The sequence below is a fragment of the Sinocyclocheilus rhinocerous genome, unplaced genomic scaffold, assembly GCF_001515625.1.
Source record: "Sinocyclocheilus rhinocerous isolate Xijiao unplaced genomic scaffold, SAMN03320098_v1.1 scaffold1054, whole genome shotgun sequence".
In the NCBI taxonomy this organism is placed as follows: domain Eukaryota; kingdom Metazoa; phylum Chordata; class Actinopteri; order Cypriniformes; family Cyprinidae; genus Sinocyclocheilus; species Sinocyclocheilus rhinocerous.
In genome coordinates, this window is record NW_015654511.1 from 226070 (window position 1) to 243447 (window position 17378).

The 17378-nt window shown below is 38.1% G+C and overlaps 1 protein-coding gene across 1 annotated transcript in view; it reads right to left on the minus strand.

The window, feature by feature from the left end:
- Positions 1-8748: 8748 nt before the first annotated feature.
- The window catches only part of LOC107717389 (protocadherin Fat 2-like), a 51839-nt gene continuing 43209 nt past the window's right edge, over positions 8749-17378 (minus strand). The window contains exons 21-24 of the mRNA XM_016524120.1: positions 13779-14220; positions 12682-12841; positions 11523-12034; positions 8749-9843 (exon numbers count right to left, since the gene is read on the minus strand). Coding sequence (XP_016379606.1) covers positions 9371-9843; positions 11523-12034; positions 12682-12841; positions 13779-14220 — 1587 coding nt within the window. The 3' untranslated portion in view covers positions 8749-9370. The remainder of the gene's footprint in view (positions 9844-11522; positions 12035-12681; positions 12842-13778; positions 14221-17378) is intronic.

A 17378-nucleotide genomic window follows, 5' to 3' on the forward strand; every position in this document is an offset into this window, starting at 1 on the left:
ACAGGACAGCGGTGAGGGCTCCGGTCCTCCGCGCCACGGGCATCTACCGCGCAGCGGGCGCATCCAGACACCGCGCAGGTGCGGCGAGCGCGCCAGTTCAGCTGTGCGCTCTTACTACAGCTGCCATAAAGAAATGTCGATATGATAAAAAAAGGAAAGCAGTTATTAAATCGTAAATGAAAGAAAAATTGTACCGTTTCAAATAAAATTGCTGCGATTCAAACTCGTTCTTAGACATAAAATCCTGCTTGACAAGCGGAGAGACGTTTGTAATCCGGCGTCTCTTCGGTAGATCGTGACAATTTACAAAGCACGCTGTGCTTGTCAAGACGCCCGTTCATAAATCTGATGCATAAAATACAAAACTCGTGTTCGTTCATTCACTTCTTAACCGTGCATCCCTCATTCACAATGTTGACTCCAACAAGCTGTCGGGAAATAAATAGGATAAAAGAGTGAATAAACACCTCCCAAACTTTACAAGTTCTCAGTAGGCTACCATCGTGAAGCGCAGCTGGAGATCCAGAGATCTGTGCCATTTATATCCGCGTGTGCTCTGATGTGTTGGCTTTTGTGAAGTTGGATGCTGATGCTGAGGATGTTCGGATCATGTGAGCGCACCTGATGGCTCCAGCCTGCCAAGCGCAGTTAAAGCGCACTCTCATGCTCCCCTAAAAATATCGAAACACAATGCTGGGAGTCTTAAAAGTATGTATAACATGTAGGTATACATTTTAGGTTATGCATTTTGCTTTAAAAACTTTTAGGAATGCTAGGCGTTCGCAACTAGAAGTCGCGTGAGGAGGAAACCATAGCAACAGTAGGCTACGCTCGCTGCTTTGCTGGGATCAGTATCGGACGGTCGTCGCTTCATTATATAATTATAAATCACAAATACATCACAACTTTAGGTTTTTGTTTCAAACATCATTAAAATCGTTGACAATTATTTAACCGACACAATCTCATGGCAGTTCGTGAATATTTCCTGATTCACATCTACGTCGATATCTTAAAAAAATAAAAGTTACATTTTCCCATTTTTAAAAAAATCAGTTGTGCAAGATTTAAAAAAAAAAAATCACTTTATTATTTGCTTATTGACTAAAACATTCACCAATTCAACAACACCACTATCAGTTACTATATATATATATATACACACACACACACACACACACACACTTTATAACAGGGGCGTAGCCATCATTCAGAAGTGAGTGGGACAGAAATGTTATATATATATATATATATATATATATATATACACCGGCTCTTGAAAACCTCTATGTGAACACACTTGCCCGAAAAAGTGCGGGGGACGAATTTACGTGATATTAAAAGTGGGGGGGGGGACACGTCCCCCACGTAATCTACGCCCCTGCTTTATAATCTTTACAATGTCACTAACTCATTCAAGTCCCACAAAAAGGCTGGTCATCCACGTAAGACAAACGCAGGAGAAGACAGGATAATGCGGAGACTGTCAATAGCGAATTGGTTCAACACTGCAGCTGGAATTGCTCTCCAGTTTAGCTCTGAACAGGGTAAGGATCTGTCTCGGCACGTTTAAGAGAAGTTGGACTGAAAGCGCACTCTGCAGTGACCAAGCCTCTCATCAGCAGAGAGAATCAGAAGGCTGAGCTCATCTTTGCTGAGGAGCATGTTGTGTGGAGAGAGGAGAACTGGTCCAAAGTTCACTTTAGTGATGAGAACAAGTGTAATTTATTTGGGTCCGATGGGAAACATTTTGTTCGTTGTCAAACTGGGGAAAGACTGAACCCAGAAACATACAAATCCTCCATCATTAAAAGGTTTTGCAAAAACCTTTGCATCTTTTTCAACTGCATTCATATGTGGTTGTCTCATTCACTCTTCACATCATCCATCATGCTTTTCGTGCACACCTTATGTAGTTTACAATGCTTCAAAAGTGTAAAAAAAGTGGTGTTCTGCATATTTAAGATGATGCTTGACTGCTATGATGATGGTTGTTCAAGAAGGGTTGGACACCAAGTGTGGCGTTTATGGCGCATAATAATTTGTCAGTATATTCCACTACCTCTTCATCTGTCAGTCAGCCAGGTCAATAAATATTTTATCCTTTATCTTGTCATTTTTATCATATCTTGTCATAGGAGAACATGTGCACTCACTTACTACATACAGTATGATGCTGTGTCGGAGATAAAACACGTTTAGCTTCTTTTTTCAGAAAAAAAATAATTTAAGGCAACAATTAAGTACTTCAAATAAGTGCAAAACATTTTCTGAAATTCATGATTAATGTGGCCCCTGACATGTCCAATATTTTGTGCAGCACCATGATGCCATAACAGACTGAACATAATCTATCAGTTTCCAAACTGACAAATGTGTCAAATCTGAGAGATGAGTATGAATTCCCTACTGTATGGTCTGTTTCTGACATCCTTGTTGTGTATATATATATATGTATTTGCACGTGAGTTGTGGGTGTATGATATTCACTGTATTTTTCCTCCATAGTCAATTGCTTCTCATCTCCCCTCTCTTTTGAAACTGCACTACAAAAGCACTAATCTGAGTACACAAACACTGCTGCCCTCCATCTGTTGACCCAGAAATGACTGGGGGTCACATTAATAACCAGACGTTTTTGTTTGCAGAGTATGATGATGAATGCAAAGCAGTGTGCGTTGCACTCCAGCCACCGTATTTAACAATCCAGATGTGTGCGAGTTTACCCACAAGACTGTTTATCATGCTACATGAGAGTGTGAAAGCCAGAGTAACAGGGAGCTCACTTGTATCCCGTTACAATTATGACTCACGCTGTTGTGTTTCAGTATGTGTGAGGGGAATGGTGGGTTTTTTTTTTTTATAGAACTTGACTGGCATCTGAATAACGTTCAGTGGCAGTGCTGATTATAGAGGTTTGGGCCAACGTTTGTATGAGGTGACCATTTTATGCTTATGAGCCGGCCCGGGTGTGCAAAGTCTCTTGCTCAATTTTGTACTTTAATATTGAGGTAAATAGCTGCACAGTGGGACATTCTTTCAGTTTACTGAATTTTTTGTCGACATAAAACAATACAGTACATTTTACATAAAACAGGGTGACTAATAGTCACCCTAAATTACCTAAAAGGTCCTCTTTTCCCTGGACATGTCCTTGCCAGGATTTCTAAATTGCCTAAAATGTATGGGTTATGGCTTTGTCTTCCTATTGCTTTAATACTTACAGAAGGCAATGACTGATAAGTTGTTCGACCAATAGCGTGCAAGCATTCTAACTGATCAATTGTGGTGAGCGAGAAGGTGGGATCTACAGAGAATAGTCACTTGACAGACAAATTCTCATGTCCCCAATCATGTTTTCTCAACTACACTATGAAATAAAGGTTACATATATGTATATTTCTTAATTAGAAATTTTGAGTATTGGTGTATACACTTAATCTCTTTGACATAAAATGCTATTTATTGTGATAGTTGTGTGAAATGATGGCTACGCCCCTGTTATAAAGTGTGTGCGCGCGTGTATGCGTGTGTGTGTGTGTGTGTGTGTGAGCGGACTGACTGGTTTATTGGAAAAAATATGTTAAAAATCCAATTATTTTTTGTCTTATCAGAGGGGGAAAATGTCTGTCTATCAGAAAAACAACTGGTTTTAAGCCAATGAAGCCAGCCACTAGCTATGTAATGAACAATATGCTAGCAGAAAATTAAAATCTAGGAAGAATTTTAATAGATATGTGAAATCAAATATTTTCATGTCCAGTATAAATTGACACAGGGTGGACGTTATGTTTTATGCTATTAAATAAGTTTAATGAAGCAAAGAAAGAAAAGATTTTGACTTAATACTTTGTGTTTAGAGTTGCTTTCCCTCCAAGGAAATGATGTCACTTCTAGTAAGTCATGTGATTTAGGGCATATGCATAAGATTTTAAAGGGCAAGTAGCACCACGGTAACATGATGGCAACATGTGATAATGGAATACAATGCATATGAAAATAAAAGAAAGGAGTTATAAGGTAATAAAAAAAATAAAAATATAAAATTAAACTAACTTTCACTTTGAAAAACATCAAGTCAAGTCAAGTCACCTTTATTTATTAGCGCTTTTAACAATGCAGATTGTGTCAAAGCAACTGTACAGCATTAATTAGGAAAATAGTGTGTCAATAATGCAAAGAATGACTGATAAGTTGTTCGACCAATAGCGTGCAAGCATTCTAACTGATCAATTGTGGTGAGCGAGAAGGTGGGATCTACAGAGAATAGTCACTTGACAGACAAATTCTCATGTCCCCAATCATGTTTTCTCAACTACACTATGAAATAAAGGTTACATATATGTATATTTCTTAATTAGAAATTTTGAGTATTGGTGTATACACTTAATCTCTTTGACATAAAATGCTATTTATTGTGATAGTTGTGTGTGTGTGTGTGTGCGCGCGTGTATGCGTGTGTGTGTGTGTGTGTGTGTGTGTGTGAGCGGACTGACTGGTTTATTGGAAAAAATATGTTAAAAATCCAATTATTTTTTGTCTTATCAGAGGGGGAAAATGTCTGTCTATCAGAAAAACAACTGGTTTTAAGCCAATGAAGCCCATTACTAGCTATGTAATGAACAATATGCTAGCAGAAAATTAAAATCTAGGAAGAATTTTAATAGATATGTGAAATTTATTTTTAAAAGCAAATATTTTCATGTCCAGTATAAATTGACACAGGGTGGACGTTATGTTATATGCTATTAAATAAGTTTAATGAAGAAAAGAAAGAAAAGATTTTGACTTAATACTTTGTGTTTAGAGTTGCTTTCCCTCCAAGGAAATGATGTCACTTCTAGCAAGTCATGTGATTTAGGGCATATGCATAAGATTTTAAAGGGCAAGTAGCACCACGGTAACATGATGGCAACATGTGATAATGGAATACAATGCATATGAAAATAAAAGAAAGGAGTTATAAGGTAATAAAAAAAATAAAAATATAAAATTAAACTAACTTTCACTTTGAAAAACATCAAGTCAAGTCAAGTCACCTTTATTTATTAGCGCTTTTAACAATGCAGATTGTGTCAAAGCAACTGTACAGCATTAATTAGGAAAATAGTGTGTCAATAATGCAAAGTGACAATAGTAAACACTAATTTTTCAGTTAAAGACAGTTCATCATTGAATTCAGTGATGTCATCATCCAGCTCAGTTCAGTGTAAATAGTATCTGTGCAATCAAGTCGATGATATCGCTGGAAATGAAGTGTCCCCAACTAAACAAGCCAGAGGCGACAGCGGCAAGGAACCAAAACTCCATCAGTGACAGAATGGAGAAAAAACCTTGGGAGAAACCAGGCTCAGTCGGGGGGCCAGTTCTCCTCTGGCCAGACGAAACCAGTAGTTCAATACCAGGCTGCATTTAGAAGAAACAGGACTGATAGAGTGAATATAAAAGGTTGAGTTTTTCATTTTTCCTTCCAAATCTTCTGAACCACACTCCAGTCCAGCAGGTGGCGCAGTAAAGCACCTACAAGCTGGTTTGCCAACCGCCAAAAAAACTTAAGAAGAAGAAGTAACATGATGGACTGGAGACTGTGAGACATAGGCTGCATCCTAAATCGCATACTCTCATAAGTAGGTACATTTTTGAAAAAAGTATATACTTCGTGACTGCGAAAAGAGTATAATAATAATAATAATAATAATTCATTACATTTATATAGCGCTTTTCTAGGCACTCAAAGCGCTTTACATTGTTGGGAATCTCCCAATGTATGTTCTATGTAGTATGAATGTGTGTAGTATGAATGTAATCTGGATATACTACATTCACCATATTGTCATTGTCACGTGACCTACCTCCATCAGCTGCATTGTGTCACTGCCATTCATAAATCCTCTCCCGTGGCCTCATGGGATAGTAAAGTGTTCATTATATGCACACTTCAGAATCACGCTGGAAGTCGTAGGTCATCCGGGTACTTTTTGCCTACTCTTTTATGAGTACTGTGAATTCGGACACACTTCTTTTGTCACATACTGTTTTTCGCCTACTATATACTAGGGAAGTATGTGATTTCGGATGTAGACATAGACTAATTTTTACACATTAAAAAATATATTACAATTAATTGTAATTTATGTCAAAACGAATAAGTAAATGTATGACTAATACAAAAAATTGCTGATTTAGAAACACTGAATATGTAACCTTTATTTCAAAGTAAGAGAAAAAAAAACAATTGGGGACATGAGAACTTGTCTGCCAACTTTTGTTAATGGGGTACATCTATGCATGGAAACCATCTGGCATGAAAGTTTTACTGTCATTTTATTGTAAAATATGAATTATTGTTTCAAGCGGACATCCGAAATCCTCCAAACTCGAGAAATTACCCAAAATTTGTTTATGTCTCTCAAACTCCAATCCACCCTGTTACATTGGTGCTACTTGCCCTTTAAATTCTTAAGCATGTGCCCTAAATCACATGACTTGCTAGAAGCTACATTTCCTTGGAGTGAAAGCAACTCCAAACACAAAGTCATGAACTTTTCTTACTTTTCCTCAGTTTTAAATGGCTTATCTAAAATAGAGCAAAACATAACACGTACACCCTGTTGTATCGCTTTATACTGGACATGATTTTTTTTTTTTTTAATCTCTATTAATAGATATTATATCTATTACAATTTTTAAATGTTATTCTACTGCTAGCATGTTGTTCTGTCCATCCTGTTAAGGTCCACCTTGTTACAAAGTGCATTGTAAAAAATGTCATGTGACAAATTTCCTATATCACATGTGAAATATTTGGTCAGGATCATTAGGTTACACTAGCCTAAGCTTGACTTTTGTGTTTTTCTAAATTAACAGACACTATCTCCCTCTGATAAGGCTAAAAAAAATTAATAACTGAAATTTAAAAATCTTTGCAACAAACCTTCCCACTCCAAAATGCACCAAGCGTTCACAGCATCTAATCGTGGACATTAATATTGAAGAGTGCCACTCAGTTGAAATGAGTGTAAATAGTGGATACTGCTTAATATTGCAAATGACATTCTAAACAGTTACATCCTACACTTCAGATGTCCTGTGTACGAGTACAAGATGAGTTACTGCACTCAGTACTGTTATGAGATGACGGTTATTTCCGAAACACTCAAGGGTCATGTGAGATTCCTGTGCCTCAGGACAGGAGATGTATACATTATGGGACTGCTCCACTTTCTCTCGTGCATAAATCTTGGGGAATTGCTGAGTTATCTTTATTGTCACTCTTGACCAATGCATTCTTGCTGAAAAAAAATGACTGATGACTTTTTTGAATTATTACTGAATTTTTGAATTTATAAGAGTACAATTAATTAAAATACAACACAGTACATTCTGTATATTAAACATAATTTTATTTGATATATTTCATAGTATTTTCTACACAGATGGGAAATGGCAAAGACAACACAATTCTCTCACAGAGGAACTCATTTAAAACATGAGTTTCATCCCATATTAAATTTTCAAAATTAAAAAAAATTACATTCACACTTACCATACCCACTGCACAAACATACGGCAGATCCTAACAAATACTTGCAACAGCTGCCAATAATATGTACATCAACACTGTACTGTGTCATTTGAAACACTATCGACTAAACACTACAATGAAGTAGCAGTCATTGAGAGAAGGGGGCACATGCAATATCATTTGATGACACATGCACCAGTCTACTAAACCAGTCTTCAAAGCCAGTCGCATTCAGGTCATCTTTGCATACAATAAAATGTACTCTGTTGGAAATCCCTATTTATAACAAAAATATTGCACCCTAAAGATGTCATTAATGTTATGAATACAGTTCAAAGACAGAATACAGTTCAAAGACAGAAGCGCTTTAGAATACAAAATGCAGCTGTTTGTGATGTTCACACAAACACACATACATATATATATATATATATATATATATAATTCTTCAATCAGTTCAGTTTGGCAGTATTTTTTTTTATCTTTTTAATGATTAGTAACCATTATGACAGTTTGTCAAGAAGCATAATTGAGCCATAAAACGCTGCATAGAGATTTTTTATGGCTTAAGTTTGATTTCCTTTGATCACTGAAAACTACTAAAACTGCAAAACATCTAAGTGCACAGCATAAGATAAAGCCAGCACAGAATAGTTCACCCAAAAATGAAAATTTGCTTTACATGTACTCACCCCCAGGCCATTCAAGATGTAAAGGAGTTTGTTTCTTCATCTGAACAGATTTGAAGAAATTTAGCATTACAGCACTTGCTCACCAATGTGAAAACTTCCATCCCCTGCTGTGAGAGAAGCATTATAATGGACTCGTATTTTGCCCAGAAGCAACAGTTTAAAATTAAAATGCCTTGATGGATTTATTATTATGAACACGCAGCTTTTCACTTCACAAGACATTAACTGATGGACTGGAGTGGTGTGGATTATTGTGATGTTTTTATCAGCTGTTTGAACTCTCATTCTGACGGCACCCATTCACTGCAGAGGATCCATTGGTGAGCAAGTGATATAATGCCAAATTTCTCCAAATCTGTTCTGATGAACAAACAAACTACATCTTGGAAGGCCTGAGTGCGTGAGGTGAACAATTCCTTTAACATAACAGTCCAAAAGTTGTACATTTCCCAACAACCAATGACACATCAACTTACCTATATTTGATATTTCATAAACATACATGTTATATTTCACATTGTGCTCTATTAATTTTTTTTGCTACAGCAGGGAGCCAGCCTCTGTTTCAATCGCATGTACAAATCAGCGTAACCTCTATACTGCTGTTTAGCTGTAGTGAAATGTGCTTCTAGATAACCTGCATCGCGAAAAATGTTTACACCATATGGGACGATTGAAAACATCAAATTTCATAGTACACTGGTTTGGGTGAGCACATATGGGCTCGTATGTTTTACAAAAATAATCATCCATCCCACAGCTGGATTCCATTCTGATAATGACATGCAACACTACAATCAGTCAATTAACACATGCGCTGAAAATAACATATACTTTTTCCAACCAAACTGGACGGGGTGCGATTGAACTCGCAATACCAAATGAGGTCGCATTATCGCTAAACACTAATAACATAATTTATAACCACACCGTAGACGTTTTAAGGTCATGCAATAATTCTACAGATTCCTAAAGGGCAAACAATGAGGAACGTTGCATTTCACACAGATGTATTTGTTTTCCCTGAAAGTGACTATTAATACTGATAGTGCTTCTGTGGCTTTCAGCCGTTGAGCTTCATATACTATATGTACGAGATGAGCTTCCCCTCTATAACCCCACTCATACGGTACCTTTGATCCACCGCAGTCTCTTAGAACATGACCTCCTCGCAGCTGCCGTAGTCACTCTCCACCATATCTGAGCCAGCATAACTGCGAGGCGTCCTTCTAGTAGATCCAGGCCGTGTGGATCCATCGCCGTCCGCGTAGGAAGGCTGTGCCACACTCAAATGCACGCTGAGCCTCTTATAGCCGCTGGAGACGTTGTCCAGGCTGCAAGTGTGCTGAGTAGGGTAGTAGCTTATGGCAGTGTACTCGTTAGGGCACTGAGAGCTGGGCAGCGGCAGACCATCCGGCCCCAAGAAGTCATCTAAATTCTGATTGCTGTAACAAGGGGGTAATGGAGCGCGGCGGTCAGCACGGTCCAGCGGGAAAGGGAAGCCTCCGAAACGAGAGTTCCTGCGTGACTCTGTGGAAGCCGTCGAGTAAGTGCTTTCCACAATGTCAAACTGTGGGAACTCTTGAACCGTGGGTCGGCCGTAGTAGTCAGGATCAGCAGGATACACTGTGAATGAGAGTTATTATTAGAAATGGTTTATTTCTTGCAACTAGGGGTTGCACAAATTAGTTGAGTAGTTCTGACAGTAGTAGATGAGTTAGGTCTATGTCGACTAGTTGTACCACATGATTTCACTTGCACTTAGTCTATACAAGTGTTCTAAGGGATTGTAGGTGGGGGGAGTGAATGTACAGCGCTCTCTCCCACCTTCAATACCACGACTGAGGGGCCCTTGAGCAAGGCACCGAACCCCCAACTGCTCCCCGGGCACCGCAGCAAAAAATGGCTGCCCACTGCTCCGGGTGTGTGTTCACGGTGTGTGTGTGTTCACTGCTGTGTGTGTGCACTTTGGATGGGTTAAATGCAGAGCACTAATTCCGAGTATGGGTCACCATACTTGGCCACATGTCACGTCACTTCACTACAAGTAGTGATGCATCAATATTAAAATTATATTTTCATGTTATGGCCGATAAACAATAAATGCTTGATATAAACTACTGGTCAAAAGTTTGGGGTTGGTAAGATTTTTTATGTTTTTAAAGAAGTTCACTAAGGCTGCATTTATTTGATCAAAAATGCAGTGAAAACAGTAATATTGTGCAATATTATTACTATTTAAAATGTTTGTTTTAACTTTTATTTAAATGTTTTTAATATAATTTATTTGGGATGCAAAGCTGAATTTTCAGCAGTCATTATTCCAGTCTTGAGTGTCACAAGACCTTCAGAAATCTTTTTGGTGCTCAAGAAACATTTATTATTATTATCAATAACAGAGTTCTGTTGCTTAATATTTTTGTCCATTTTAAAGTGTCCTTGACGAAGGATAAATCAAGTAGGAATCACAGTACAGAATGAGATTCGTGTTATTGAACTGTATTTAAAGATTTACTTTAAGTGAGAGATGACAGCAGGGTTAAGGGGAAATAAACATGTACAATTAAACACACAAAATATGCACCGATCTAATATCGACATACTGATAAAATAAAAGTCTCCACTATCATCCGCTAATTATATGGGTATCAATGTGTTGTGCATCCCTAACGGCAAGAGCAGAAGAAAATTCCTCTCACTGGTGTGTGACATTAATATTATTATTAAACCAATAAAATACCCAATATGTCCAAATATATGAAACTAATAAAGTGTCGCTCAGAGTTTTCCACTATGCGAGTGGGACATGACAGTTTTTTGCACTGTTAATGACAGTTCTGACAGTTTATGGTGATCCACTCAACTCAAGCATTTGTGGATGTGCCACAAACAGCAGAGACACAGTGTTTGAGTCTTTTGCATTAGGTAAACACTGTCCTGCTGACTACTTGAATTTAGTAAAAATTAGTAGTCATATTTAAGTTAAAATGGAAAAAGTAGACAAATTCTCAACTGTTTTTGAAATGCTTGAGTGTTAAAGATGTGCTTGAGAATTTTATGTCACAATTTTAAATGTGATATACAGCTTTTCAAAACAGGAACACATGAGAAAGTGCTCAGTGCTGCAGCAAACTGAAAAAAAAAGAAAGAAGATATCATTGAATATGACCTGCACTTGCTTTTACATTGACCTGCACACGCAGCTATTTGCCCTGCAACCCCTTTCGTCTTTTATGATGTGACTAAATTCCAAATGAAGTGAAGTGCCTGTAGAAGCGGAGAAAATATTATTAAATAAAACTCACCTTCGTAGTCATGCTCCCAGTTGTTTTTCATAATAGAGTCGTTATCAGAGCTGGTGGAGGGTGGAGGAGGTAGATTGGGGGCCACGCTGCAAATCACAGGACCCTGAGGCCTCTGGGACCGAGAGCCCACCTGAGGGCCGCCGGGCTCCCGCTGTTCACGAGGTTTGAGGGAACGAAATGGACTGTTATCCAGATCACATGTGAAGCCAATCAGGGTGCTGATCTCCATAGGAGAGCTGATCTCAGTTTCTTTCATCATGCTTTTAGGCAACGTTGGGAAGTAGCCGTTGGAATCCTGCACGCAGCCAGACTTGTGCTTCTTACGGCTGACATAGTGTTTTCGGAAACACACAAAGGCCACGACGAGGAGGACAAGCCCCAGTATGCCTGCACAGATCTCTGCAATTTCCACATAAGAAGGGGAGGTGTTGCGCTCACAGTGGATGGAGTTTCCCGCAATTGAACATTCAAAACCTTCGCGACATGCATTGGGAGTGCATGCATTCTGACATCTGCAAAGAGAAGGAACAATTGACTGAATGTAGGAGTGTGTGAGTGGGCCACACTGATCTAGATATTCTCACACTCAGTCACAGATACCACAGATGAATTACCATTCAATGGAAACTTGAATATCTTCCTCATTCCAAACGTCCAGTGTATCAGATACATTTCTTTTAAATTGTCTTTATGTATGCAAACAGTTATGTTATCAAGCTATCATCTGGATGTTTCCACAACTCTTATTATCTTGAGAAATAAAGAGTATTTTCTTTTTTTAATTCATTCCATATTATTTAATCTGAGATATCTTGATATTACAGAATGCTACTGTTAACTCTTTCCTTGGCAGCGTTTTAAAAAAAAGTTGCCAGTCACCTCCAGCATTTTTGATCATTTTCATAAAATGGTCAGAATATTATGTTGTATATTATCGCCACCATATTGCTCAAGCTTGGTGTTATATATGAAAGAGGACAATCAATAATGTTTTAATTTGTCAACTCAAAGGCACACAGCAAATGGAAAACGCACATAACACATGCAACCTGTGTGGGCGAGTATTCATTCTCATGCAAATTAGTCCGACTTCTTAATGCCTTCACCAAGGACAAAATATGCATGTGTGATTTCAAGAGCTTCGCTGTGTGAGTCTCACCTGTTTCCAGCAATTTGTGCAGAGCAGTTGCAGATGTACCCTTGATTATTTGGCATACACAAACCATTAGCACATGGCTGGGATGCACAAGGATCGTCCGGCAGGATGCCGTTCTCACAGCGAGAGCCAGAGTATGGCAATGGACAGCTACAGTGAAACTCTGGAGGACAGACGGAAAAAATGCATCTTAGAGAAATGGTCAAAATAACAACGACATTTCCATAGGAACTTCTCTGTGCTGAGATGAAAGTGTAGACTGACACTGGGGTATTGAGAAATCTTTTGAATGGAGATACAGCGGAGATTATTATCTCCCTAGCTTTATTTCCATATCTGTGTAGTGCTGCTTATATACTCCAAAGACACTACAGCATTTCTGTTTCTTGTCCCTTACCAATTTGTTAAGGTACCTTGATTAATATTCAAGAATTAATTCCCTACTTCCCAATTGTATAACATGAAACAGAGATGAAATAATGAATAGATTTGCACAACTTTAGCACACTTTCAGTAACTACTTCCAACATTAGCACTGTAATAGATACGTAAAAGACACGTTCAGTTCATTTTAGTTCATGCAATTTTAAACTCACAATAAAAATTTTTTTATTAATTAACATGTTAATTTAAAATAAATTTTTCAAATGATAAAAAATCATTTTATCATTTAATTATATATTTTTATTTAATTTATTTTTTTATTAAACATTCTGTTTTTATTTTTTTGTATACATTAACTAACGTTAACAATTTAAAATGATTGTAAAGTGCCACCAATTCATTTTTTTAATATTATTTTCAGCACAAACCTTTTCTGTTTTTATTATTTCTACACATGATTTTTTTGTAAATGCATTTAATTTTACAGTGATGTTTGTGTACATTTTCTAGTGATCATAGCAGCAGTAATTCATCATATGTTGATTAAATGATGTAGCATTATAATCATCCATATATCAAAACTCAAGGTGTAGACAAGCAAGATGGGAAACTACTGTTGTGCAAATGGCATTCAGATTTGCTGACCTAATTTGCAGATTAAATTTTATGAATTGGTAGGTAAAACAATGAAGAATGTGTGTCCATTGCTTTCCCACCTCCACTGGGGTCTTCAACACAAGTGCCTCCATTCTCACAAGGATTACTGGCACAGATCTTCACATCAGAGCAGCACTGGTAGATCCCAAAGAGTCTGCCGGTCTGCGGGCCAGTTCCTGTCATCCCCTCCTCTCCTCTCACCGCCTCTCCATTGAACTGTACGCTCTCCAAACAGCCGGTGAAGCCCAGTCCCCCTGCATCTGTGCTGGGATTGGAGTTGGCCAGCACCAGGGCTCCACCGGACTGACTGAGCCTGCAGGGCTGAGGCAGAACCACAGAGTTGGAGTGGCTGGCATCAATGGTGAGTCTAAGGGTTGAGCCGTTGACCTCCAGAGAGACGTGGTGCCAGTGGCCATCAGCCACAGGGTGGTTGGCCACATGCAGACTGGCAGGGAGCATGTTGCCACATCTATATCTGAGCCACAGCTCCTTGTCCACCAGCTAGATAAACACACAAAGAGTCAATGATAAATAACAGTATTCATGATAAGAACAGGAAAAATCTTTTTTTTTTTTTAAGTTAGAAATGAACTCTTTGTATTCGTATCGGATTTTCATATGGATTTAAATAAATAAAAAATTCATATGGATTTGAAAAACTTTTATAATATTCTTAATAAAAAGGTTAAATCTACTGACTATACAAATGCCATGTGGTGTAAGCATTAAAAATGCGATAACATATTTTCACTTTGAATTAGAATTTTCTGATTTGAATCAAAAAAGTTATAATGTTAAAAGGTAATTAATTATTCAATAATTAAAAATATTTTTGGGTGCAATTTTGCAACCTGAACTAACGTCGCCTTGTCCTAAAAAGGTCACATTTTCAAGGTCACATGACCTTGACACACAGTCATGAGGACTTTGATACCGCGGCTCAAGCTCATGATCACTACTGCTCTGAATCGGGCTCCATATGAATCACTATTGTGCAGACTCACCCCTTGTCCAAATACCCACACTTGCGGTCTTTGCATTTGACCACTTGACTACTTGTATGACGCATTTCCTGTATTTGGTCTAAGTGTTCAAATGAGTGTGTGTAGAACTTTTCATTACCTGATAGGACACACTTATGGTGTTGTAAAAATGCAAGTGTTTACAGAGCTTTATTTTTATTTTCAATTCTTTGCATTTTAAAATCAACTTCTAAATGTCTGTTCGGTAGTCCCTATAACAGATGACACAATTTAATTTTGCGGTGCTTCTAATTAAATTATAAAAAGCAGTTGCAAATGTTGTACACAATAATTATCACCACTACTCATTCACACCAATAAAGCGTGCAGCTCTTTGTTTTACTACCAAATTATATGTAGCTACTATCTAATTATTAATAATATTTAATATAGGCTACATTGGGAAGGTTTCTGTGACCTCTCGCGAGATCTCGGCAAAAAGTCTCACGATTTATTTCCACAACATGATGCATGATGGGATACACTAAGCCTCAAATAGCGCTCCGCAGTGTGGATAGTGTGGATTTAGTGTGCGTTAAGGGCACTGCGCTTTAGCGTTTTTAAGACCTGGGACAGTCTTGCGCAGTTCCTGTCGCGCGCACGCGCTCTCAAGTGGCCAAGACCGCAAATGTGGGTATTTGGACAAGGGGTCAGGCTCCAAATGAATCACTACTGCACCGACTTAGGCTCCAAATGACATAATTTTCGCAAGATGCTGGGATGTTTTGGCTTCACTTTTGTACAGTGAAAGGACTTGGAGACGTGTCGTCCTTTTTTTTTTACAGTCTATGGTCGAACTACTTCAACAAATTAACATATTCTTAACAAAGCTGTAAAATACACACAAGTTGCAGAGGTGGTTCAACTCCATAAAATCTGAATTTCAAACTTCAGAAGAAAAGTTCAACACTCACTCTACAAACATACACTTGACTTTATTTATAAACAGTGATGTTTCGGCCAACTTTAAGGCCTTAGACAAAATAAACAATGTCTATGTTTGTAGTAGAGCATAAAATTTAAGGCATGATCATCACAGAAGAGACATAGTCATGTCAATGCATGTATGAATTTCATATTGAATGTATTTTTGAAAAGACTAAAGAAAAATGAGCATCACGTCATTGACCCAGAAAAACATCTTCAGTCTGGCAAATATTAAAAAAACATGAAAACAAAAGTAGGCTATACACTTATTAGCTTTAACCTGACGTCACATATTTACGGACTGTGCCCAGGTTGCTGAAGAGCCAGCGAAGCTCTTGCTGGAGTAGGTTAGATAGGTTGTGTTTTTGCACAGCTGGAAGCGTGTGCTCTCTGCACTCGCTCTGTGGGAGATAAGTAGCCCTTTGTGTGCGCTAAAGGTAGTTGTGAATGACAGAGCTCGCGGGAGAACGTGGTTACTTCTCCTTCAATCGCACCAACAACTTTGTGCTGCAAAGCATTCAAACAGACACTGACATTATGCCTCCTCAGCGATCCACCCTCAAATAATGGATCACTCACATATGCATGTATTAGTTTCCTGTTCTGTGCATTAAAAAAAAAAACATAGCTAGTGTGTGTGTGCACTTCACATTTGAAAGTATTACACTGATACTGAGAGTATGCATTATTAACAATCATCTCCTTCACACCAGCCTCTTAATTGCTGCGGCAGAATCTTCAGAGAGTTTTGCGATGTGAGAAGCGAAGCACAGAGCCTTTTGCTCTGATCTGATACCAGTCAGCCCATGGGTTTTGCTCATTTGCTTTCATTAGACAGAGCTGCTGTTTGATTTTGCTGTGCTGGGCTGAACTGAGTGTGCAGCGATGGTGGTGGTGAGATGAGCACAAAAAAGGAAGAGGAACTTTTCCCAAGAGAACTCAATGAGGGAGAATGTTCGAGCTGAGTTTTGGTTCCTTGAGGGCAATGCTGAGTTTGACAGGCAACAAGATTGTTTATCCACCAGAGTCCACATCAAAAAAAAAACAGCACATGATCTCGCTGTGCTTGTAAATCAGAAAACAAGACATCAGCTAGCTAAACATTTATGGTTAAGCAAGCAATGGAGAGTATCCTTAAAGGAGGTGATATTCCCTGCCCAGTTATTTGTCTTGTGAAATGATGACTGCAGAGTATGATGACAAAAATTTAATTCTGTTTTGTTGATATGGTTAAACTAACTAATATTCATCATCAATACACAGTTTTCTGGAATATTTGATCTTCATCGGTCAGTCGTGGCATTCTGTGGCCAAATAAAAATCATTTCGACTCACATCAATGTGCATTAATTTATTTGGCAAGCAGCTGTGTAATAAGTGAGATAATGTACAGTATATTGCGCTGGTCGGCAAACTGCAGAGTATGATGACAAAAATTAAATTCTGTTTTGTTGATATGGTTAAACTAACTAATATTCATCATCAATACACAGTTTTCTGGAATATTTGTCGTGGCATTCTGTGGCCAAATAAAAATCATTTCGACTCACATCAATGTGCATTAATTTATTTGGCAAGCAGCTGTGTAATAAGTGAGATAATGTACATATATTGCGCTGGTCGTTTTAGCAAAATACACCATTTATGGATAATAAAAATGTCCTGATCATCCTATATACATGCCTGTTGGCCATGACCGCCTGACTATTA